Source organism: Hylaeus anthracinus, unplaced genomic scaffold, assembly GCF_026225885.1.
Source record: "Hylaeus anthracinus isolate JK02 unplaced genomic scaffold, UHH_iyHylAnth1.0_haploid 3, whole genome shotgun sequence".
Lineage (NCBI taxonomy): Eukaryota > Metazoa > Arthropoda > Insecta > Hymenoptera > Colletidae > Hylaeus > Hylaeus anthracinus.
This window is the reverse complement of record NW_026535284.1, coordinates 12,878,276-12,901,881: the sequence shown is the minus strand read 5'-3', so window position 1 is coordinate 12,901,881 and position 23,606 is coordinate 12,878,276. Positions and strand designations below refer to the sequence as shown.

The following is a 23,606-nucleotide window of genomic DNA, read 5'->3' as shown; positions in this document are numbered from 1 at the left end:
ATTCCAAGCAGCAAGCATTAAGAAACGAAGATAACACGAATCTCAATGCAGTAAATCACATTAAAATAATTGATTCTGATAGCAATCCATATATCATAGACGAAGAAACCAAAAAAGTGCTGCTAGAATTGGACGAAAAAGTTTCCGTGAGTAACGAAGTAGTTATCCAAAAGTATCTAATGACAACACTTGAAAAAATTAAAACAGGTTTGTCATGAGGATTCTTGCAATGATCGAGGGCAACTTATAAAGGCACACGATAGCATATCTACGAATACTATAATGTCGACAGTAGATAGCATACCAACAATAAACACTTTGCAAGATATCGATAAAGAACTTCTAGATGAAGTAATAAAGGAAGCTCAGATCGTTGACCCATCGTCAATTTTAAAAGTCGCCGAGGATGACGAAACCATATAAAACAGATCTCCTTTTCTAAAATTGTATGATTCGTATCTTACCTTTACAACTTTTTCGAAACAATACCATATTGCTGCTAGTATTGTCACGTATTTAATGAAGTGTTAAGGAATAAATGAGATCTTCAGAATATAAATATCTTTAATATTATTTACAATGCATACAAAATATTTTTCTAATGAACGGCTTAATAAAATTGCTATACATTATATTAAGTGTATAAAATATGCAGAGATATTCAGCTTCCATTTGAAGTAGCCTATTCAGTAACTTTACTGATTACAAAACGGAGAAATTATAACCTTCAAGTCACTACAATTAAATATACATTCGAATTAACCTAGAACATTTCATACTGAACACAATACATATTGTTGACTTCCTATGCAATTTCCATTACATTTTATCTTTTTTCTTATTTTTATCGGAAACCGTGTATTTATCGTAACTTTTCGTTGGATCGAATGGTTCCCATCTACTAGCAGGAAATATATGTTTGTTTCTTTCATACCAAGACCTAAAATCGGAAATAATTATTCGTTGAAAACAAAAATATATACATAACATCATTCGCGTTAAGAGAATTTAGTACCTAAGTAATACTTTTCCAGCATGAGATTCTTCTGTTTCGACAGAAGCGTCATGCATCACGCGAATATCGTCGTGAACGTCGAATGTAAATAGAGGGCCACTCTTCCCTCTTGCCTGAAATGAGTACCAATAAATGACTCTTAAACTTAACGAAATTACTTCATTTTTGTCTACCTTGTGTGAAACTTACCTTTGTTACAATAAAATCGTAAAATGTATAATGATGTGGTAAAATAAGATCTTCTTTCACATACATCAGTTGATCAGCCATAACTGTTTTAAGTTCACTAAATTCGCGTCTTAAAACTTCTAAGCATCTTTGAAGTAGCTGATAAATAGAATTACCTGCCAACAGTACAAACTAATAACAATTAGTATAGAATCATTTTGAAGAAATTCTCATTATACTATAAAATATCATTTCATTTTCATAAATAAATTGATACAGACTACAACAATAATTAGGCCTTTACCTTTCTTCATGATAACACTTCTCCTGTGTCCAGACCCATCCCAGTAACTGAAAGTGATTTCAATTTCTTCTTCTTTCAATGCGTTCTGTTTTCTAGCCCATTCTTGTCTTAACTCCTCCCTCAACCTGTTTTCTTCTTCTTCTCTTTCTCTATCAGGTAGAAAGCTTGTGTCCACATCTGGATTTTTCTTTATCTTTTTTATTACTGGTCCATTATCGTCCTCTTTTGTCTTCTCTATCTTTGGTTCCACTTCTTCATCAGAAAGCTCTACTTCATCTTCATCTAAGTTAAAGGACAATGCTTGTATTTGTTTTTTCTGCTTATTTTTTTCAGCTTGCTTAGCAGCAAGAGCCCTCTCCTTCTCTTGTTCTTTTTCACGTTCCTTTTGAGCTAGTTTTCTTTCGCGTTCCTTCACTATATTTTCTTGCTTTGCTTTCATTTCATTCAAAGTGACTAAACCAATAGTGGAAGTCTTTAGTTGTTGTTCTACAGCATTGTAATGGGTTGCAAATTTGTTTTCTATATTATGAATCTTCAAATCATCTTCTATCTTCTTTTTCCTTAACTCTATTTCTTGTTGAGCAATTTCTCGCTTTTTCATTAATTGCATTGCTCGGCCAGCTTCGCTGGCTGCTCCTTTGTAATGTGCCATATTGTTTATTAATGTTATACAATATAAAAAGAAGAGAAGTATTAAGATTGAAAATTAAATTTTATAAGGTTAGGAGTGTATTGCTTTCGATAACAAAATCGATGTGATCAGCTACAAGTATTGATTACAAAAAATACGTTTGTAACCAGGATTCTATCACTTATTAAAAATCTTGTTTGCTGTAAGGAATAAATTGTATACTGTAATTACTATTAAAGATGACAATTGTTTGGTCACATATGTTTACATACGTATATATATGTATATGTATATATATAGTAGTATATAGTAGCGCCATCGGTGGCAAAACGCCCAAGTTTCTAGTAAAAATAGTTCCTACTCTTTCTGCTAGATGGCGCCTTATATATATTAAATAAAATATTTTAAAAAATGATAAATTTTACATAATTTCACAGGCGCTAACCATTTTATTATTTTATACACTTATTATTTAATTTTATTGTAAGTTAATTATAAGGAAAATACCATAATATATACATAACCTCGAAAAATTAGTTCGGCTTATTGACCGCTAGATGGCGATACCAAATTTGTGTCCATGAATCGCAGCGTACAAATATTATACGTGTATGTATAATAGGCACACACGTGGTTTAATTTTTAAAATCATATTGCATCGTATTACTGAGTTTTATATTAATCGGACAAACAGTATCGCGTAAACGATACAAAAAACATAAAGAGAATGTTACACGTGATTGGACTGGGCCTTGGCGATGCAACGGATGTCACCGTGAAGGGTCTTGAAATTATTCGAAAATGCGATCGTGTCTACCTGGAATCGTACACATCAATTTTGCCTGTTAAATTGGATGATCTGGTAAGTAATGAAAAATAAAAGATATACATTTCTCGAATACGTGTAATGGCTTTGCACGAAACGATACTCGACTTTGTCGTGTCGCATTTTTTCGTGTGACGACAGGAAACCAACGATAGCATGTTTCACCGAATTAGGAACAATTCTATGGACGTCCAATATTCGAGGCAGACAGAGAACTAGTCGAGAGTAATGCAGACGAGATACTTCCTAAGAATGAAAAAGAAACTGTTGCTTTTCTGGTCATTGGCGATCCGTTTGGTGCCACAACGCATTCAGACTTGGTATTGCGAGCTCGAGAGAAGAACATAGAGGTGAGAAAGAATAACATTTGTACAATGTAATGAAGATTATTAAAAAGAATCAATGATAAAAAGTTTCATTGTTTTGTTTAGGTAAAAGTAATTCACAATGCCTCTATTTTAACTGCCATTGGCTGTTGCGGTCTCCAGCTATATCACTTTGGAGAAACTGTTTCTATTCCATATTGGAATGAAGATTGGAGACCCAGTAGTTTTTATGATAAAATTGCATCTAACAGACAAAGAAACTTGCACACTCTTTGTCTGTTAGATATCAAAGTAAAGGAGCCTACTCTAGAGAGTATAACTAAGAAGAAGAAGGAATATATGCCACCACGATTTATGACTGTATCAGAGGCTGCTGGTCAACTGATTGAGACACTCCAGGAAAAAGCCAAGGAAACTCAAGAGGAATTAGGTAGGTAGAGTAAATGTATTTTCTAATCAATATAAAAAGGAGGGAGTAAACGAATTTTATTATTTTGCAGCATTTAATGAATCTAGCTTGGCAATTGGCTTGGCACGTGTTGGATGGGATGACCAACGTATCATTGCCTCTTCTCTTCAAGAAATGGCTTCAGTTGACCTTGGTCCACCTCTTCATTGTTTAATTATCCCTGCAAAGAAATTACACCCTCTTGAATCAGAGTTTTTAGCCCAATATGCATTAAATGAAAATATGTTTAATAATACGACAGATTCTCGGAATGAAGCACCTTCAAAATAAGACTATTGACAAAAAGTGCATTCTTCGTTTTTCTTCCTTCCCATCCTAGTTTCTATCTCAGTCTTGAAAATAATAATAGAAGAATCATAATCATAGTTGCATCGACATTTTTTTCACAAACACGAATCCAACAGCAAAATTGCTCTATTATTTAAGAAACTTCTTACTAATATTTGCTTATGCAGAGAAATTAAAATTTTATATATACGTTATGATTACTCATAAAACGTACACCAACAAACAGGGTAAAGAACGTTGTTGGCAACGGTAGGGGCGATCGATTCGACGAGGTTTTACGCGTTCGCTTCGCACCAAGGTTACATCGTCGTCGAATGTCTTCGATTCATGAACGGGAAAATTACATTCTAGAAACAAAACCATCGAAAATTGACTTTGATAATCGTTAAAAAGGTGCATGGTGAAAGAAGTGACGATAAAGCCAATGGAACAAGCCGTTTGTGCCATAAAAATGCGAATATAAAACATCGATCAATTTTTTATTCACCTATAAATACATAGTTGTACAGTGTTTTTACTTTCCTATGAGAGATAATCAAGATAAAAAGTAAGCAGTACTACACGCGTAGGGGTAGGAAATTTGAAACATGGCACTGCCGGAAACGGGTTTCGTAATAGCTCCTCAAATACCACGAGGCTTAGCTCCAGCAGTCGAAGGACTTGCACGGGAAATTCTGCGTCACCGACCTCAAGATATTTATACATTCGCGGCGCATCATTTCGAACAGTTGGTCAAATTGAGAGAAAAAGAGCGCATCGCTGGAATCATTTCGAAAACATCCGACCGGCTATCGTGCAACGGACAAGATTGTATCCTCTGGACCGATCGCGTCGATCCTGATGATTCCAGGTATCACGACGATCGAAAGGTCATCAATGTAGTCGAAGAAATTGCGGAGGAACCAAGAAGAACACCTGCTACAACGACGAAGCTATCGAGGAGAAGAAAGGAGGCGACGAACAGAAGCGGTTGGTCTATTAACGAAACCGTCAAGGTAATCAAAAGACACGACTGCGAGAATGATGCCAGAAAGAAGAAACGTGGGAACACGCGAATGCCTGAGAAAGCGATCAAAAAGGAAGTTCATAGCATCCCTGAACAATGTTCACCACCCTCTTCGAAAAGGATGACCCGGTGTAGATTTCTCAGGTCTTCGTCTGCTGGAGATATACTTGCAAAAACTATTACTCTTCAGCATAGACCGCCAGGTATATGTTTCATTTTATTTAACGTTCTCGAGGATAACGTAGGGCACTCTGTCGATAAGTCTCGATAATGTAGGACCCAAGATGGTGGTAGGATTTATCACCAGAGTGTTCTACATTATCGAGTTCAAACAACAAAACGGACCACGTTACCGATAGATTATACTACACTACCGATCAAGAACCCTTTCCAGACCTAAACATACTGTTATAGGTACCAATACATCAGAGAAAGAACCCAAATACGTAGAAAATTCTGGAAACAAGAACACCTTAAAACGGCAGAAGAGTGCCGATCAAATTAAAAGGACCTGCTCGTCTGAAGTTCCAACCGAAAAGAGGCACGCCGCCGATCCAAGAAGAAGTCAATCTCTGGTGAACGTTAGGTCGAAAAGAAATGGATTCGACGCTGAAGAATCGTGGCGACGAGTAATGGGGAATAGAGAGAATTCAACAATCTCTCGAAATCGGTTAGAGAAGAAGTTAGAGGAGAGGTTTGGAAGTGCTAGCGTTCGAAATGCAGAAGCTGTCCTTGCGAAGTTGAACCTACGACTGGAGAAGGACGAAAGGGAGTCGAAGGATAACGACAGAGTCTTCGACGATGGAAACGCAGCGGATGAGTCGTTAACGAATCGAGAATCCATGGAGACGTCCGTCGTTCTTCCTTCAGTTGTTAGGAGGCAATCTTCCTGCAGATACTCTAGAAGTAGCTCGCGAAACGACGCATGCGAATCCGTCGAGCAAAACGACCCTACCAACTTAATCTTGCCACCCATTTCTAGCGATGCGTCGAAGCCCATCAAGATAGAGAACGACCTAACGTTACCGTCTTTGGCAAAGGCTACGGATGCTCAACAGAATTCGGATATTCTAGGTAATCCTGAATCTACGAATTCTGATCACGATTCGGTGGACGCATCGGTCAAGAACGAATGCGAGAATGAACATAACAAAGGTACTATTAGCTTCGAAGAGGATGAACCAGAGGATGAACTAGATACCAGTGACAGGGAGATTTTGAAAGAGTTGGAAGTTTCTCAATCTCCAGACCCACGGGGAGGGGAAATCGACGAGGTTTTCAAGGATAGTTTGAACGTTACACCCGATTCCATTGAATTTCCTCAAAGACCTGACTCTTTGGAGCGTCCAGAAGAGAAGTCATCCACAGTGGTCGATGCTGAGCGAGAAAGTGAGACACTAAAGCCAGAGCTCGATTATCCGCAATCGAACGAGCTCAAGAAAAAATTGCTTGAGATAGAAACCGTGGAAAGGAATATCGAAAACACGCTGGTCTCCTCTGGAAGAGGCGTAACACGCCACGACGACTCAACTTTAACTTCACCTGTAGTCAAACTTTCACCGAATTCAGAGTCAGTGGCGTCGAGCTTTGTACTTGGAAACGAAACGATTCTCCCCGACTCGAGCAATGAAAAACATACAGAGGAAGAAGAGGAACCGGCGAAGAGGGATTCGCCCAAAGAACAAAGTCGATTTGTCGACACACGAGGAGGCGATGAAGGTGTTGAGACTGTTTCAACCTCTCCTGAATCGAGTCGAAAAAAATCAGACGCTTCCGAAACTTTATCCGTCCATTCCCCCAAGAATATCGACCCTTCCTGCTTCATTCTCACAGAAGGTTCCCCCTGCGAGATACCAGAATCGGTAACCACCGTGATCATCCCAGACAGACCACCCGAGAACGACGACGAAGTACTCAAGGAAATGGATGATGTTCCTCGTTCGGAAAGAGCAATTTCACGTCGTGTACATCACGAAACGCGACACGAGGAAGAAGAAGCATTTCAGCACTGTGCGGATCCCTTTGGGGAGTACATATCCCCAGAGTACAACGTCGATTACTTACGTGACATCAAAACCGCTGTCGATCGAGCCAATATGCATCATGATCTGGGGAACATTAAAGAGGAGGAGGAAAAGGATATGTCTGATAAAGAAATCACTCGATCTATTGCATTACCCGAAGACGTTACTTTTGAGGAATCGCATACTTCGGAAGGAATAGTGGGGACGAGTGGAAGTAAAAACGGGGTGGAATCGCTGGAGCCTGTTTCCAGCAGTTTGGACCAAAGTAGCGGAGACGTTGAAAGCACGTCACCTGGTGCCACGACTGATGTGCAGTCAGGACCCTGCGAAGCAAGTAAGTTCGATGTTATAACTCTGTCTAAATTAAATGAAAATAATATTTTCAAATAAATGCTTTATTATGCGTATGTACACAAATTGACTTTACACGTTTGTACATTCATAATAAAAAATTTATTTGCATTTATAAATTTAATAGATCTAGTTAATAGACCTAGATGGTATAAATATTCATGCCTGTATGTTTACGATGTGTATTAGTATATTTAAATTCACTTTTCATGAAACATTGTAGATCAGCACGAGCAGGAAGAAGCACCTGGACCATACGTGCCAGAGTTGAACTTGGATTCCCTTCGAGACGCGACGATGTCCTCTACGGAGGACAGAAGCGACTCGAGGAACCTTGAAAATCAATCGGAGAAGGAAACTGACGACGTCACCCTTCAGGAAGGTGAGAAAACCTTGTCCTCGAGCGATACTCCATCCTCAGGCAAGAAAGCGACGTTGGACGAAGACTCGTCGAGAAGGAAATCGCTTCAGGACAAAGAATCTTCCAGTGAACTAGAAGCCAAGACAGGAAATGGAGTCGAGAACTGTTCCATCGAGCCGGTAGATAAATCTGACGATGCTATCGTCGATGAAAAAGATGGAAAGGACTCTTCTAATATCGAAGATGAGATTGCGAAGGAGTTGATACAAATCTTGACGCTAGATTCGCCGACATCTCAGGAGGAAGAGACGGAGATGGCAGCGAATGATTCGTTAAACAATACAAAGAGAGCAGGTGATCCAAGAATTCGCGAAGTAGGATCCACAGCAGCGACTGAATCTGTTGTATCCACGAATCGCTCTTCAGCAAGCTCTCCTCGAGGAAGGAAAGTCGACGATGTTCAAGAGGAAAATGGAGAAAAAGCAAAGATCGATACCGATCTGATTACAGAACTTGATCCATGTGCTCGTGAAATAACGCCTATGGTAGCGACTGAAGCTGTTGAGGTATCTACGAATCGCTCTTCGACAAGTTCTCCTCAAGAAAAAATAAGTCAGGGAGAAGATAAAGAAGTGGAAGACGTTGATACTAAACTTGCAATGGAACTTAATCCAACTGTCTATGAAGGAGATGTTAAGGAAGAAAATGAAGGAGAAAGGGTTGATACCGAAGAGAAAGAGAATGTTGAAGACAATGCTCCTTCGATGTCCGCAGAGACGATTGACGAAGTAACAACTGATATCAATGATAGCTCTCTGGAAAATCCAGATCCACCCGAAAAAATTGAGTCTAAGGGGGGTGATCCACGCGATGCCGAAGAGTCAATCGCTCCAGATGTACAAACCTTGGATGCGGCTGCTAGAAGAATTCAATACTGTAAGTATTACTTTTTTTTTTTATATCGATTAGATGAAAATTAGAAAACTACCATCAATTGGGTTAGCTTTTAATGGATGGGTTGTGCTCGTCATCCTTCGCATATTCGGGTTTTCAGATCAGCTGTACGTCTATTTTAGACGTCAGTAATGGTCATTTCGTTCCTAAGACAATGATAAATAGTGCTAAAGAGGATTCTGTTGATTTATAGCTGGTTTTCCGCGATCTTTGGCAACGTTTCACCCCCTTCCCCTTCGTTTTACATTTCCCATATATGTAGCAATAATTATAGTCGTGCAATCATAAAGTTCAGAATGTTTCCTTTATAAGGGGCACGAAAATTTGTAGTTGGCCAGGGTCGACTAACGAAGATCGATAAACAAAGTCTTCGCGATTCTTCGAGTTCTTCGACTTCGGATAACATCAAAGTGAGTACATTTGTTTTTTTTTTCCTACAAACGAAAATGAAACTTAAAACAAGTCTTTCTCTTGTCCATCAGAAAGAAACTCAGGTATCGGCTGCTTCGGACGAGCACCTCCACGAATCTCCCAGCGGCGAACAGAAATTTGAGGAACGTGAAATATCTGACAAGTCTAAAGAGACGGAAGATGAAGAACAATTGATGAATGAGAAAGAGACCCAGCAAATAGATACATCGATGTCTGCTAGCATGAGGCACACTGGAGAATTTCACGATTCTCTACCATTGCCCCTCTTCGAAGTCTCCAAGAGCAACTTATCCGCCAAAGATGTTCGCGCTTTGAAAAGCATGCCTGTGAATCCCTGGTTTACGCTCGAGCCCAATGCGCCGTGTTTCAGTTCGCAATCTCCACGAGCCAACGTTTTCCTCGCCTTTGACTTTTCGAATCCCTTTCAGTCGGTCGAGGACAAGGCGGACGGATCTAAGTACTATTTAAATTTCCCACCCTGTTTCGTTCACGTCGAGCATGCCTTCGACGAAAGCAACGCGAACGACGATGCAAGCGTTGCTTCCTTGACGGAGAAAATGGTCGATTCCAATATCGACGACGTCCTCGAACCGCTGGCCATCGACGAGCCACCCAAGTCCCTCCTTATAGAAGAAATTCCCAACGACGAGGAGGAACAACAGCCCACGCCAACGGCTGGTACGTCCACTTCGTCTTCTTCCGAAGAGCAACAAACTAATCGCGACGAAGTATCGGCTGATCAAACAGTATCTGTCGACAACGGCCCTAATCTGCGCGAGAGTTTGTCCTCCGACTCCTCTGTGATCCAGAGCGACGAAAATACACGAGACAAAACAGAACCAGGGAAAATAGAATCTCCAAACACGAAAGACTAACACGTTTTTTGGGAAAAATAAAGAACTTGGCTTTTGTTCTGTTTGTCGATAACAGTGTTTGGGAAATATGATTGTAGCGCTTCTCGGAGCAGTGTTTCGAGTTGTCGAGCTAAATAAATAGATTAGCGTTGCTAGCATCTGTTTGGCTTTGTTTAACTTCGTTAGAAAAGGATCCAGGTTTTATTCGTTTAATTTCTAACGCGGACCTACTGCTCCAGACATTCTAATAACTATATTTTTCAAATACGCAACGGTAATGGAAAACGATAAGAAGACTCAAGACCTGTTGTTTTGGGCGAAACGAGCTTTTATACTCTGTAAGAATGAAAGCGCGGCTTATCCTAGGAATGCAAATATTCTTATATAGTGGCAAACGTAAACATTGGCACAGAGCGATTCTCAGAATAAACCGATAAACACTGAATCTCGGGATAAAACTGGTACACGTGAAAAGTCGTTGCAAACATTTGACTTTTACCATAATATAGCTGTATTATCTCGCATTCAGGCATAATAAGAAACGAGATACTTTGGCGTATTTAGTAAACAAGATAATATAAGTATGCTTCGTACACGGCGTGCTCCTTCGAATCCACGACTTCCTAATTTATCACGGTTTCATAATAGTGCCATAATAGGATAGCGATGTAAGAACTTCTTCAACTCGATGCTTACCACTTTAACAAAAGCCTTGTTTGAGCATTGTAAATAGACAGCCAACGACACAGTCAATAGATCGCGGTAGACACGAGAATCAAAAAGTCTATGAATAGACTCTCGGTAGACAATGCGCGACGACCTATAGGCGTATCGATGCTTACATCCACTCTGAGTCATAGAATTCGCATATATCATCCCGTTATCGAGCACGCCAATGTTTATTTTCTCCCGCGATACACGAGCACGAGATAAAGCTGTAATTACGGTAAAAATGAAATATTTATAATAATTTCTTCCACGTACGCGATCAGTTTCTTTGTTCCACGAATCGCTCCCGTGCCAATGTATCCGTCCCGTGCGCGTCAAACGGTGCACGTCCTCGATCGGAAGGTGCAAATCGCGTAGGTGGGCATAACCGATCGGAACGACGGAGTCGAACGAATCGACGCGATCGTTCCCGTAGAATCTAGATACGAAATTAGACATGTTATTTCTGCACATTCTTGCACACTCGTTTCGGGAGCGTGGCGACGAAAATGTCAAGAACGGCTCATCGCCAAGGAGAATGACGCCTACCGTTCCGCAGCGTACGAAGGAAAAGTTAAAGCAGGAAAAAGAATCGACCTGCTGCGGGTATCGCGGAAGAAGAGTCAGGAGCCAGTTGGAGAGCTTAAAAGGAAACGCATGCGCGAACGCGAGGGGGTTACGTATTTTCGACGAGTTACGCGATTGTCGTGCAGTATCGCACGCGTGTTCGTGGATATTCGCAGTACTTCCCACGGAACAGCATCCTCCGGTTCGCTCTCAGCTCTTGCGATTCGTTCATTCATTTCGCGCGATCGTCATCTCTGCTCGAGCCGAGCCATGCGGGACCTTTCAAAAGACGAAGGTACAACCGAAGCTTGCCGTCGCGACGTCCTCGTTTCTTGACATCGTGATACATCAGGGTGAAAGGCTTAGGACTGCCCTCGCGAGGATGACGTGGTGTTTCGTTCTTGGGGAATGAGGTAGAACCGAGGACACGCACCGTCGAGGGCGAGAAGAGAAACGTGTTTTCTGTGAGGCAGTCATGGTACAGGACTCTGATCACGAGATGACGAAAGCAAGCGTGGCAGCGACGAAGATCCAGGCCAACTTCCGGGGCTACCGAGCGCGGAAGCGTTTGAAGGAGTTGAAGAAGGACGGAGAACTGCAATCGCCGGGCGTGATAGAAAGGGAGCAACGCCGGGAACGTTTGGAGAACGCGGGATCCTCCACCCTGAAGGAACGGAATCCTTCGAGGGAATCCCTGGAGGAGAAGTCGGCGACGAAAATCCAGGCTCGAGTGCGGGGATTCCTGACGCGCAAGAAACAGCAAGTGGCCCACGAGGCTGCGACTAGAATTCAAGCGGGTTTTCGGGGTTTCAAGGCCAGAAAACTGTTAAAACAGAGCGAACAATGACGCGCCCCTTCTGCTTCTGGCGTGTGCTCTTCGTCCCCCCTTTGGTTCCTTTTGTTTTCAGGGGTGTGTTTAATTGTAACCAAGTGTCTCGTTTATTCGATTTAGATTAAGTGGAGAAACACCGCGATCCGCGTGCCACGAGTGCGTTTTCTCATCCATGAATCGCCGGTGGTGTGGTGTGGTGTCTTCGAAGAGGAGGAGTCCTCGCTGGCTCGCTGGGAATTACGGTGTCCAAATAATTGCCAAAATTAAACGTTCTATTTTCGCGCGAGCGAGCAAGATCACGGGAATCTCGAAAATAAAGGAAATTTCCGGCGTGCATGCGTCGCGAACATTCTTTCGGCCGCGTTTGCGAGCGAACGGCTACCAACTATAGCCTTTCTTTTCTGCAACGCAGCGACGCGCGATCCATCCGCGACGTATGGATGCGTAATTATCAGGGAACAATCGAAATAGCATCGTCGGTGGCCACCGACGAAATGTTGGCAACGACATTGACACTGCTATTGCGAGCGCGAAAATATTTGTCGGGCAACCAGTTAATTTCTAGCCGTCCAACGGTAGAGTCACGACGAACCTCGGAACGCGATATCCTCGTTTTTTTCCCGTCTTCTTTTTCTCCACACGAATATATATCCCCCGGTGACGTCGAACAGGAGCGTCTCGATATTCCAAGTGTCTTCGATGCGAGTCTTGGAGGTATGCAAAGAAACCTTGTCGTTCCCACAACGAAACCCGATGGAAATCGTTGCCACACCGTTCTCCGATCACCTCGTGCGAGAATTTCGACCCGTATATCGAGAGAAGCCGATGGCAAGGCGTTGATAATTGCTAACGTTGGGAATTAACCCTTTGCACTCGAGAGGCGACTCTCGATCACCGCTACGTTTGACGCAGCTAATCAACCAGCAATGATATTTGTTTAGGTATGATTTCTTTGGAACTCGAAGTGTCGATAAAATGATCATCGGTGAAGCAAAGGTGACCCGATTCTCAAATCTCAAATTAGAGATCACATTCGAGAAGTCAATCCAAGGTTAGCATTCGTGGCAGTAGAATGCTAAGAAATCATCTGGGGTGGCTGGTAGATACCAGAAGAAAAAAATGCCTCGAGTGCAAAAGGTTAAGGATAAAGGAACAACCGGGGGAGGGGGGAGGAGTGATGTATGAAACGAAGTCTCCATTTTTGTTTTTCACTGACCAGGTCGAGTCTTTTGTTTTCGTTTTTATTTACGAATTACAGATTATGCGTTTTATTAATACATGGCACGATTACTTTCTTTCGTCGAAGCGTTCAACGTAGAAAAGTTTGTTTTCCTTTTTTTATTCGGAGAAATATTGTACACCGGTTCGCGCGCGAACCGGTGAAAAAACGTGTGAACGATAGAGAACGAATGCACCCGATTAGATCCTATTTAGTTAATGTCAGCGAGATCCCTTCGAGATCGAAGGTGTTCCTCGATTTGTAATTGATGAAACGCAAATAAATGTATCACTCGGATGTAAATGTTAACACGACGTTTTGGTAAAAATTGTTGCGAATCCGTTCCACCTTTAACCGTCGCTCACTTTCTCTCTTTCTGTCATCTTCGAATCATCGAATCATCGTTTCCCCTGTCCTGTTCCCGTTTAGTACATTGTGCCTCCCGTATTCTCTGGTCGCGTAGTTATTTATCCCGCGTAGAGCAGACAGGTGCAGACAGTCGTTTACCCTAATTTCTGGTTCGCTCTGGCTACCTTCGAGTCCTTCGATCCGCGTCCATAGTTATCGTCCTATTCCGGTTACTCTATTAACGGATTGAGCGTGCACTCGACGACCACCAGCGAAATAAAAATTGTCCAAGCCTTCGGCGTGTTCGCCTACGGTCTTGCCTAAGTTTAACAAAGATTTTCAACGTTTCGTTTCGATGATCGGGCGTCCGTCCGGTTAACGATGATCAGATCTCAGAAATTTGGCGTGTGCTTGCCGGGTATGCAGAGCTTCGTTAATCCCAACGTCGACGGACAGTTGAGGTCCTTCACGCTGCAGCCGTCGCATCTGTTGCAATTGCAAAACATACCCTCGCCGCAGATGCCCCACTCGTCGCGGTGCCCTCCGCACATGTCGCCAGGGCCCTGTAAAAAAAAAAAGAAGAGACCGCTCGATTCCGTTATGGTTTCCATTGCAAATTTCGCGAATAAAAGGATCGGCTCGACGCGACCAACCTTTGCGCAAACTTCGCCGCAAACAGGCGATTTCGCGGTACCGAAAGGACACTGGCTGCAATCCCCGCAGCTCTGATTCTGACAGCTCAGTCGAAGCATCAGTAGCTTGGTCGATCGGTACGCGCAGCCCTCGTCAAACCTAAGCAGACAGATCAATATATTTTTTTTTTAAGTTCTTCGGTTGGGTAGAGATGATAGAAATTCGATTGTTTAATGCTGGGGCAAAGCAATATACAGTCTAAATTAAATAATAGGTTCGATGTTGTCAAATAAATGCTGATAAACTTTACACGTTTATACAGTAGCGATAAAAAATTTTTTTGGAAGCATTAAACCTATCACTTCATTTAAACAAATTTCGTTAATAGACCTAGATGGTACGAATATTTATGGGACTGACTGTAAGTGTCGTGGTCACTACTTTGTTCATGTCAGTATTAAACTGTTACTAAAAAACAAAGAAGTTGATACCGATTGGAAGTTTACTCGATAGAGTGTATATCTGTATCGATAAGAGTGCAACAACACTCGAGTCGACTAAACTTCCGTGATAGTCGATCGTTTACACGAATATTTAAACATTGTAAATTCTTACAGAAGGACAGCGACTAGTAGTACGGCTATGCAAACGGTGTGGGTGGACGGCATTTCCCTTGGTGGTTCTGAAACAGAATTCGAATATAATCAGTCGATCTAATTGCGAAATGTGTATATCATCGTCAGACCAGAGATAGGCAAGATTCTTACCTAGAAGTTTCGACTAACAAATGAGATATAATCTACTCGTTGAATGCTAATTTTAATTCCAATTATAAAATGAAATACTTCGCTAATTGCTAAGTTTTATTCGAACAGGAATATTGCCCATCTCTGACGCGAACTATATGCGTGTACGCCCACGGGGCAAAATGACCCTTGCTATTTTTATGGGAAAGTCACCGAGACCTTTTCTTCCTCGAGCAGGTGTCTCGATTATTCGCACAGGTGACAACTTTCCCCTTGAAATAACAGAGTTTATTTTGGCCCTTTGTAATCGTGCGTAAGGATTAGCGATTAGTGTAAATTACATCGACGAGGATTCTGTGCACTATTGTATAAGAAGCTATAGTCAATCCCATAAATATTCCTACCCTCTATGTCTATCGAAGAAGTTTGACTAAATTAAATAATAGTTTCGATATTACCAAATGAATTCTTCATTATAAATATGTACATGAATTTATATATACGTCAACATATTCATACAAACATACACTTGAAAACATCAAACCTACCATTTAATTTAAACAAATTCCTTCGATAGACATAGAGGGTACGAATATTTACGGGACTGACTGTATTCTCACGTTCATATTTTATGTGTAATAATTTCATACATGTTGCACCTAAAAAAACACCTACTTATGTTAGCCACTTGTGTATAATGTACCACCGTTCCAACTATATTTTCACCCTTGTATCGCGTTATATTCGACGAGACTCTGAAGGGGTAAGACGCAGTCACACCTATCGCCATAAATCGTTACGCTCGATTACCGTAAAGGTGGCTAAAATCACTTATATCCATTTCTCGACCTGTTTGTCGAGGGTTCCGCGCGCGTCGAAGAAGATCCCAATGATTCTCCGAAAACGAAAAGCTTCTTAACGAAATAGCGAGAGCTTATCTCTGGCTATTGCCCGTCCCTACTCGATGCGATATCTGAATGCGAACATTTCTGCAGAATTAACACCGTAACGACAACTGATCGAAACGAATGCAAACGATAACGTATCGAGCGAAGGAAGTCCTCGATAATCTGCCAATAGGACCGCCCCGGCCCGGGTATTGTTAGAGTAGATTGCCGTTTTCAACTAGTTCGAGGAAATGCTGAGAGATTCGAATACGCTTTGGTGATCGATCTATCTATTCCTTCATTCTTTGGATCATATAGCGCTGTGGCGCATGGTGTAGTATGCGAGATACGCGAGCGCATAAATGCGAGACAAACACAAATCCCTCCGACGCGGACGGCCTAACGTTCGGGCGTATTAGTCGCGGTTTCACGAGCCTCTTGGACGATTCTGAGGGCAAAGATTGCTGCCAAGTAACTTATCGATAGCTAGAAGCGAAGAGACGATTTTCCTCGTGCTCTTCGACCTTTCGTCGCTTTACCGCCTTGCTGCTTTACCATATCGGTCGACGACGTTTTCGCGAATCCGGTTCGCGTTCGTGGTGAACGATTCTTGACCACCGTCACGTAAAACTGCTCGAATTTCCACATTGCGCCGCGAATGTTTGGCACAGATTCCTGATAAATTTTTATTTTCTTTACAATTCCTGAAATTCTTTCCGATACTTTCTCTTATATATATATATATATAGATATATATACACATTTTTTTTTGCTAATCTTCGTCGGATGTACTTTACTCTGTCAAAGATAAATAATTAAATCAAGGGTTACACTCCTCGCGCTCCTTTTGCCTCATGTAAATGAACGATAACTTCTTCGATGGCTATTTATAGTTATGTCATGAAAAAATCGTTTCAGATGTTACACGCAATTACTATTACTTCTATATGGTACAGTTTCTAAACAAACGGTCTCTGCGTTGCTATAATTATTCGTGGCTAACTGTGCCCCACGGTTTCAACCGCGTGGAATACTATTTATTTTATGTCTCATTTCGAAATTGAAAACGTATTTTTGTCAAAATAAAAGACAGCCTATGTTACTCGGGGATAGTGTAGCTTTTTATTACTGAAAAAATTTTTTAGATCGGTTCAGTAGTTCCGAAGATTAGCCTGAACAAACAGACAGACGGACAGAATTCTCTTTCTTTTTTCTAAACTGTGTCATAATACCACCGATTTCACCCGTTATAGTTGCGCTATGTATATAGTGTTCTATACAATATTTGATATCGTATATGCGTGGTTCGAAGGGGAATCGAATGCTAACGAACGAAGAATCGCAGATTACCATGAGCTTCATGGTCAAAGAGGATGAAGCAGGACATCCCCCTCTGTTTCGTATACTAAGAATAGCAAAAGGATTTGCGTTGGTTGCGATCGTTGCCAGATTCTCTTTCAGTATTCCTTCCTCCCATCGCCTCTTCTTCTCTCCTCACCTATCCATCCACCTATCCAGTATAAACAGCGCTTCGAAGCACTTTTATTCTACTTTCTTCCTGCACCTGCAGCCCCGACAAACTGATTAAGTGTAAAGTATGAATAGCAGTTATCGAAATTCAAAAAATTTCCTCGGAGACGTTTAGAATCAATTTGAAATCAATTTCGATACCGCAACCCCTATCGCGCTATCTTGCCTCACGCCCTCCGACCACCTCCCTCTTTCACCTGTTTTTCTGGCCCCTTTTTCCTGTTACCTCTTTATTATGCAAATTCAATAACGCCACGCCATCGATATGGACGAATACAAATGATCGTTGCGAAAGTTAATTACACTCGATGCCCACCCTAATAATAGTCGAATATTCCCATTGTTTCTAAACAATAGTAGAAATTAATAGATCTCTACCTGTTACACGGAAACGTTAAGAACTGACGACGCGATTATTGTAAGACGGAAAGACGTTGAATGTGCCATTGAAGCAAAGTACGCTTTGTTTTATAGGGACCTGGACAAAGGGAAAGAGAGAGAAAAAGCGCGCGCGCATCCCTTTCATCCTAGAAACGGTTGTATGTATAGTTATACACACCTGTATCGTTTCATAGCAAGAGACGATCCCGGTTGCCATGTAAAATCCTCGTTTTCCGGTCGAACCACCCCCGTCATGAAATACTCCCCCGGACACGTCTCCTCATATTTTCACGGACTTTCTTGACGGACGTCTATTAATATGCAAATGTTCTCGCTTACGCGTTACGAAAAACGAAGATGATCATTCATCGACCCGTTATTTGCACTCGTTACGCTCGATTAACGATCACCCTAAGTCACCCTGTCAGTCCTATTAACATAATGTATCCATCGAGTTGCCACATTGGGAAAACTGAATGGAAAGCATTCGCGAAGACGACGATTTCGCAAGAGCTTTGCACAAATGTTCATCGCTCCAAAAAGAGAGGGACCATCCCTTATATCGAAGCCATTTTGAATTCGTACCTGTCCTCTTCAATCGGGAAATGTTTGTAGTCAAACTTGGACTTTTTGCTACCAATCTATAAATCCTCTAACGCGATATAATTTTTACTCCAAACATTTTTTTATTTCTATTTGTGATCTGAGTTATAATCTAAAAGATACATATATGACGTTTACATTGTCTTCCACGATCTTCCTTTGTAAGATGAAATTTTGTTATCAGAGAGAAGGGGAGACGCGGCTATAACGAGGAATGCAGTTAATTGCGTTTATCAATTACAACAAACGACTCGATCGAAATGTTCCCTTTCCCACGTGTTTGGTGATTCTTTTGCGAAGGTCCCATCAAGATGATCCGGCGATTTCTAAAACGATTTTACGAGCCGATCGACCGAGCGGAAACCATTTTTCTTCGAATGAAGAATTTATCTGTGATGTTGAATCAAATTGTATTCCTAGCGGTGGCCGATCGTGTTCTGATAACAGAGCCGAAAATGACGTGCCTTTACACGTTGATGTTTTACAATGTGATTACTTACTGCGTTAGTTACATCAAGGAACTGATCGAGAAAGAAGATTGGTCACCGTACGTGACACTCACGGAAAGATCCAACATAAAGCATTTAGCTATGTCCGCTACGAAAATAGTACTCGAATGGACCAAGGCCGTTACCTTTATCGTAACGATAACATTTATGCTTCTCGTATTTGGTTTGGAGCAGGGTCTTGAGAATTACAAGTAAGTAAACCGCTGATGAAGTAATGTAAAGGACAGGATAAGAGACGAGATATAAGAAAGAAGAAAAAACGCAAAGGGATACCGATCAAATCGTTCCGTATATTTTTGTTATAGGCCATCGGCATCTTACACAGTGATAACATGGACTTATTATTCAGCGACGGAGAAAGTTTTCGCCGAGATGTTTCCGTCGATTTTGAAGTTCTTTCAATCAGAAACTTTCGAAAGTATGGAAGAACTTTACGCTCCTGTAATATTAAGGATATTCACCATCGTTACGTCCGCCTTGTTTATCTTGATACTCGTACCGGTGGCATCCTGGAGGTTTCTGCTCGTCGCTACCTACCTGAACGTTTATTTGCGATTGAAAGATCTCGTGCAACAATCTGGAGCGACGCTACAACGCGAACGTGAAATATTGAATCGTTATAGGAAGGCTACGCGCGAGGAAATTGAAGAATTTGACGACGTTTGCGCTGTTTGTCTTTGCAATATGACCAAGGCGAGGATAACACCTTGCCATCATCTTTTCCATGCAGACTGTTTACGGCAATGCCTCAAAGCCAGCGACACGTGTCCTACATGCAAAAGAGAACTGATACTCGTACGTTGACTGGCTTGTTGTATCGTGTCAACTAAGATTTTGTTACTTTTACACTTTCCAATGAATTCTCTGGTCTAGGTTAACAAGATAGAAATTCACTTATTCATGTATAACCATTAGTTAAGTCAAGATGTTTTTATTGTATATACTTTGATGACATACTCAGTATTATTTGTGTATGTATACACCAAAATATATTACACGCATGCATACCTATGTATGTGTATGAAAATAACAGATTAGGTCTAGAACCAATGCTGTATTTACCGTTTTGATTAAATAACATAAAAAGCAACGAATACCATTTATTGTAATAAATTCAAAATTTATGAATAGCGCACATAACTTCCCATTCAATATGAATTTTGTCTAAGAAACCAAATATTTGTGGATTTATCGATTATTTTGCATCATGTAATTCTTTATCTAAGACACATTACACTCATCTACTCGCTTACTTTTCCCCGTCGTATACCATAGTAATATCTGCATAAGAACCATCAGGACTATCATAATTTTTTATTGGTGGAGTATGTACCGGTCCAACTGCACTGTATGGTACAAATGAGTCATCAATCTGAAAAAGAAATGTTATTCTTACAGAATGGTTTGTTTGATAATTACTAATGCAAGGTAGAATTATACATACTTCTATTGCTTTTGCATAGAGTTCCTCTGAGGCTGCCTTTAGTTCTGCCAGTGCTTTTTCCTGTGAGTTCACAATGGATTCCATAACACGCACATCATTTATCCATTCTCGTTTTTTAAATCTAGTCCATTCCTTTTGTAATATTGCTCTCCTCTCTATTTCTTCCACTGACAGGGGAGTAGGAGGACGAATTAATTTACTGTAAAATGTTAAATTGTGAGTAATCATGTTGCAAAACAAAAGAAGTACTGGATATATGTAAAGTACTCTTTCTCTTCGAGGAAGTCTGCTGTTATTTCATTTTCAACAATTGGTTTCAACTGCTTGGCGTGCTTTTCACCCCGACGAATTTGTTTCATTAGTTTTCTTCTTTTCCTCTCCTCTCTAGCTCTGATGATTGCAGGATCTAATCTCTTCTTCTTTTTAAGTGGTTCTCCTCTAAAATAATCACAATGTAAGGTACTGGAAATGTAATTCATTAAAGGAATAAATTTTGAATTACTTACAAGAGTGCATCAGTGGCTCGAAAATATAATGGGTACATGCATGTGGAAATATTGCACTGATTAACAATTGAATGCACAGACAACCTGCATCAATAATCAATTACATGTATAATTGTGAATATACTTGAAGTTTAAATTTAATTTAATAATACTTACCTGGAGAATGTGTTCATCATATTTAATACGCCTAACATTTTTGTAAATTTTAACTATACCAGTTTTCGATAAGTATAGTTTTTTTACTAACACTTTACTATGTACACCTTTATAACCTATCCATTACTTTATCTTTTAACTGTAAGCATACAAACATCGAATAATTTTACGTTTAAAATATAATAAATAATATTTACATCTATAGTAATTAAAAATAAAAACAAAAATAATCTGAGAACAAACAATAATGGTAATAATCTAACCTAAACATATCAATAAAGTAACAGACGTATATAACTATTATGTAACAAACAAAAAGTTTGAGGTATTACTGAAAAGATATCGAATAGAAATTATGAAATAACAAAAGATATTTAGTATACAAGATATATATAAGTATGTTCCTCTTAAAATTAAGATTTTATTAAAACGATTTTTCTATGGCTAATGATTTTGAGCACGAAATACAGAATAATTATTTAGGAATATTGTGTGAAATTTGTACGAAATCATGAATCGAGTGCAAATTGACGTGTAACAATATATACGTACAAGTAATACGAATACGTAGTAAAGACTGTATACACAAATCTACAATGAATGGACGTGTTCAGTTAACCTAAGTTCTAAATAATATCGACTGTGATCGACTCGTAAGTACAGATCACAGTAAGAATATAAAAGAGGATTATAAGAAAGTTTATTTTAACGAATAATTACAGAATTAAAATTCGTTCCACATTACTGATAAAAGATCGCGATTAAGGAAAAGGAACAATGTGTACGTTAAACGCGCTCGAATATGATACCTATGAAACAGATGAAACAACGATAGATACGTGAGTATTTCGTTATACACTAATTCTATGTTTTCTTTTTAAAGAAAAACACTTGTATATCGTCTTTAAAACTTATTATATTTTATTTTTTACAGAATAACTGCTTCCACCAATATTGCTGCTCACACAGCTAATACAAATGAATTATGCAAAAAATGTGGTTGTCAGGATGTACGAATCTCGTTAAGGGGTAAACATAGATATTGTAAAATTTGCTTCCTATCCATGTTGACGCATAAGTTCAGAGCCACACTTGGTAAATCAAAGTTGGTACGTCCAAGTGATACCATACTTATAGAGCATTCTGGAAAAGCAAATTCAACTGTACTTATACATCTTATCAAGGCAAATGAAAGTGAACCAGCTAATAAAAAACTCAAGTTCCAATGTAAAATACTCTATGTAGATGGTAAGAGAATGTAATGGACATTTTATGTTTTTTTTATATTTCTAAATTAATATGCTTTGCCTTTTGAATAGATGGTATGGTGAAAGGACGTACAGTTAAAGAAAGAGAACTTATTAGAAATGCATTAGCCAAAGAAGCAGATAATCTACAGTTAACAACATATGTTGTGCCTTTGACAGAAGATACAACTAATATTCTTTGCGAAGAGATACAGTCCATAAATGCAGGGGGTGTAAATACAGCTTCCAATGATGCAGTCATGCAAAAAATGTTCAATAGTTTAGATAGCGATACTGCAAAAGATGAATTATTGCGACAATTAAGACGCAAATTGCTTGTGTCCATAGCCCACAAACTTAATTGCAATAAAGTTTTTGTTGCTGATACATCTGTTGATCTTGCAATAAAAGTGCTGACAGATGTATCAACAGGAAGAGGCTATCAATTGTCTTCTAATGTTGGTTTCTCTGATACAAGATGTCCAGATGTAACTCTACTTAGGCCACTCAGAGACTTTACAAAAGAAGATATAGCTGGTTATTTAGAGTGCTGTGAACTAACTCCAATTCTTAGTTCCATAAATTATACTGAACCTTTCCCTGCTTCCATAAGAAGCACTACAAAGAATTTCGTTCATGAGTTAGATTCTGAATTTTATAGTACCGTATCCACGATATATCGTACAAGTGAAAAATTGGGCACAAAGATAGAGGAACATAGTAAGGTGAATGTTAAGAGTGATAATGACGCTAACGCTGACGTTAACGAGACTTGTGTACTTTGCGAATTGAGTCTAGATTTGAATTCTATACAAGAAGGGCAACTTTCAGTTGTACAAGCTAGGATATTTTCTGAATTAGTTTCAACGTTTACGGATTCTTCGTCAAGCACGACTTCGAAAGAAGTAAACGACTCGGAAGAGAAACATTGTCGATGTAATAATACCGCGTGTACACCTCCTCGCACACAACCTTTACAACCAGATACAATTAAAAAGTATCTATGTTATGGCTGTAAACTAATTTTTTTTAATTCAAATCAGAAATTTACCGAATTACCTAAATTTTTAAATGACAAAATCCAAGAAAAATTACGAATAATGCACCTACGAGAGCAAATAACAAACTTTCTATTATAAATATGAAGTTACGAATAATAAAAGAAAGATAAAGCCATATTTTCATTTTACATTTCATATTGTTAAATAAAATGTGGTCCTATTAAGAATATGATTTCATTAATATTTACTCCTGAAAAATCTGTATAATTTTCAAAAAAAA

General features: G+C 39.8%; 8 protein-coding genes across 12 annotated transcripts; 5 read left to right on the top strand and 3 right to left on the bottom strand.

Annotated features, from left to right (window-relative positions):
• Positions 1-546: 546 nt before the first annotated feature.
• LOC128894126 (protein FAM50 homolog) lies at positions 547-2,395 on the bottom strand. Its single transcript, XM_054155601.1, has 4 exons — positions 1,488-2,395; positions 1,205-1,359; positions 1,016-1,128; positions 547-940 (listed from the first exon to the last, which is right to left on the bottom strand). The coding sequence occupies exons 1-4, from the start codon at positions 2,137-2,139 to the stop codon at positions 820-822; spliced, it is 1,041 nt and encodes a 346-aa protein (XP_054011576.1). The 5' UTR covers positions 2,140-2,395; the 3' UTR covers positions 547-819.
• A 290-nt stretch (positions 2,396-2,685) lies between these two features.
• Positions 2,686-4,041, top strand: LOC128894136 (diphthine methyl ester synthase). Its single transcript, XM_054155625.1, has 4 exons — positions 2,686-2,980; positions 3,118-3,294; positions 3,376-3,700; positions 3,771-4,041. The coding sequence occupies exons 1-4, from the start codon at positions 2,846-2,848 to the stop codon at positions 4,007-4,009; spliced, it is 876 nt and encodes a 291-aa protein (XP_054011600.1). The 5' UTR covers positions 2,686-2,845; the 3' UTR covers positions 4,010-4,041.
• A 479-nt stretch (positions 4,042-4,520) lies between these two features.
• On the top strand, positions 4,521-10,030 carry LOC128893793 (uncharacterized). Its single transcript, XM_054155023.1, has 5 exons — positions 4,521-5,236; positions 5,448-7,391; positions 7,632-8,705; positions 9,036-9,133; positions 9,206-10,030. Exons 1-5 carry the CDS (start codon positions 4,615-4,617, stop codon positions 10,028-10,030), a joined length of 4,563 nt encoding a protein of 1,520 aa, XP_054010998.1. The 5' UTR covers positions 4,521-4,614.
• A 1,729-nt stretch (positions 10,031-11,759) lies between these two features.
• On the top strand, positions 11,760-12,131 carry LOC128893792 (neuromodulin). Its single transcript, XM_054155022.1, has one exon. It carries the CDS (start codon positions 11,760-11,762, stop codon positions 12,129-12,131), a length of 372 nt encoding a protein of 123 aa, XP_054010997.1.
• Positions 12,132-12,134: 3 nt separating this feature from the next.
• On the top strand, positions 12,135-20,060 carry LOC128894119 (RING finger protein 145-like). Of its 2 annotated transcripts, none has more exons than XM_054155592.1 (3): positions 12,135-12,830; positions 18,972-19,163; positions 19,278-20,060. In XM_054155592.1, exons 2-3 carry the CDS (start codon positions 19,054-19,056, stop codon positions 19,774-19,776), a joined length of 609 nt encoding a protein of 202 aa, XP_054011567.1. In that variant the 5' UTR covers positions 12,135-12,830; positions 18,972-19,053; the 3' UTR covers positions 19,777-20,060. The 2 variants fall into 2 exon arrangements, with proteins under 2 accessions (XP_054011567.1, XP_054011566.1); XM_054155591.1 differs by having other exon boundaries at positions 18,764-19,163.
• Positions 13,285-18,741, bottom strand: LOC128894149 (neuroparsin-A-like). Of its 2 annotated transcripts, none has more exons than XM_054155643.1 (4): positions 17,858-18,741; positions 14,932-14,998; positions 14,337-14,475; positions 13,285-14,246 (listed from the first exon to the last, which is right to left on the bottom strand). In XM_054155643.1, the coding sequence occupies exons 2-4, from the start codon at positions 14,982-14,984 to the stop codon at positions 14,076-14,078; spliced, it is 363 nt and encodes a 120-aa protein (XP_054011618.1). In that variant the 5' UTR covers positions 14,985-14,998; positions 17,858-18,741; the 3' UTR covers positions 13,285-14,075. The 2 variants fall into 2 exon arrangements, with proteins under 2 accessions (XP_054011618.1, XP_054011617.1); XM_054155642.1 differs by lacking the exon at positions 17,858-18,741 and adding an exon at positions 17,300-17,844.
• On the bottom strand, positions 20,012-21,817 carry LOC128894143 (39S ribosomal protein L40, mitochondrial). Of its 3 annotated transcripts, none has more exons than XM_054155635.1 (6): positions 21,799-21,817; positions 21,079-21,217; positions 20,923-21,006; positions 20,684-20,854; positions 20,417-20,615; positions 20,012-20,344 (listed from the first exon to the last, which is right to left on the bottom strand). In XM_054155635.1, the coding sequence occupies exons 2-6, from the start codon at positions 21,114-21,116 to the stop codon at positions 20,222-20,224; spliced, it is 615 nt and encodes a 204-aa protein (XP_054011610.1). In that variant the 5' UTR covers positions 21,117-21,217; positions 21,799-21,817; the 3' UTR covers positions 20,012-20,221. The 3 variants fall into 3 exon arrangements, with proteins under 3 accessions (XP_054011610.1, XP_054011608.1, XP_054011609.1); XM_054155633.1 differs by lacking the exon at positions 21,799-21,817 and adding an exon at positions 21,631-21,780; XM_054155634.1 differs by lacking the exon at positions 21,799-21,817 and adding an exon at positions 21,342-21,602.
• LOC128894116 (cytoplasmic tRNA 2-thiolation protein 2) lies at positions 21,618-23,503 on the top strand. The gene is made up of 4 exons (XM_054155587.1): positions 21,618-21,731; positions 21,801-21,917; positions 22,013-22,326; positions 22,398-23,503. The coding sequence occupies exons 2-4, from the start codon at positions 21,856-21,858 to the stop codon at positions 23,462-23,464; spliced, it is 1,443 nt and encodes a 480-aa protein (XP_054011562.1). The 5' UTR covers positions 21,618-21,731; positions 21,801-21,855; the 3' UTR covers positions 23,465-23,503.
• The last annotated feature ends 103 nt before the right edge of the window (positions 23,504-23,606 follow it).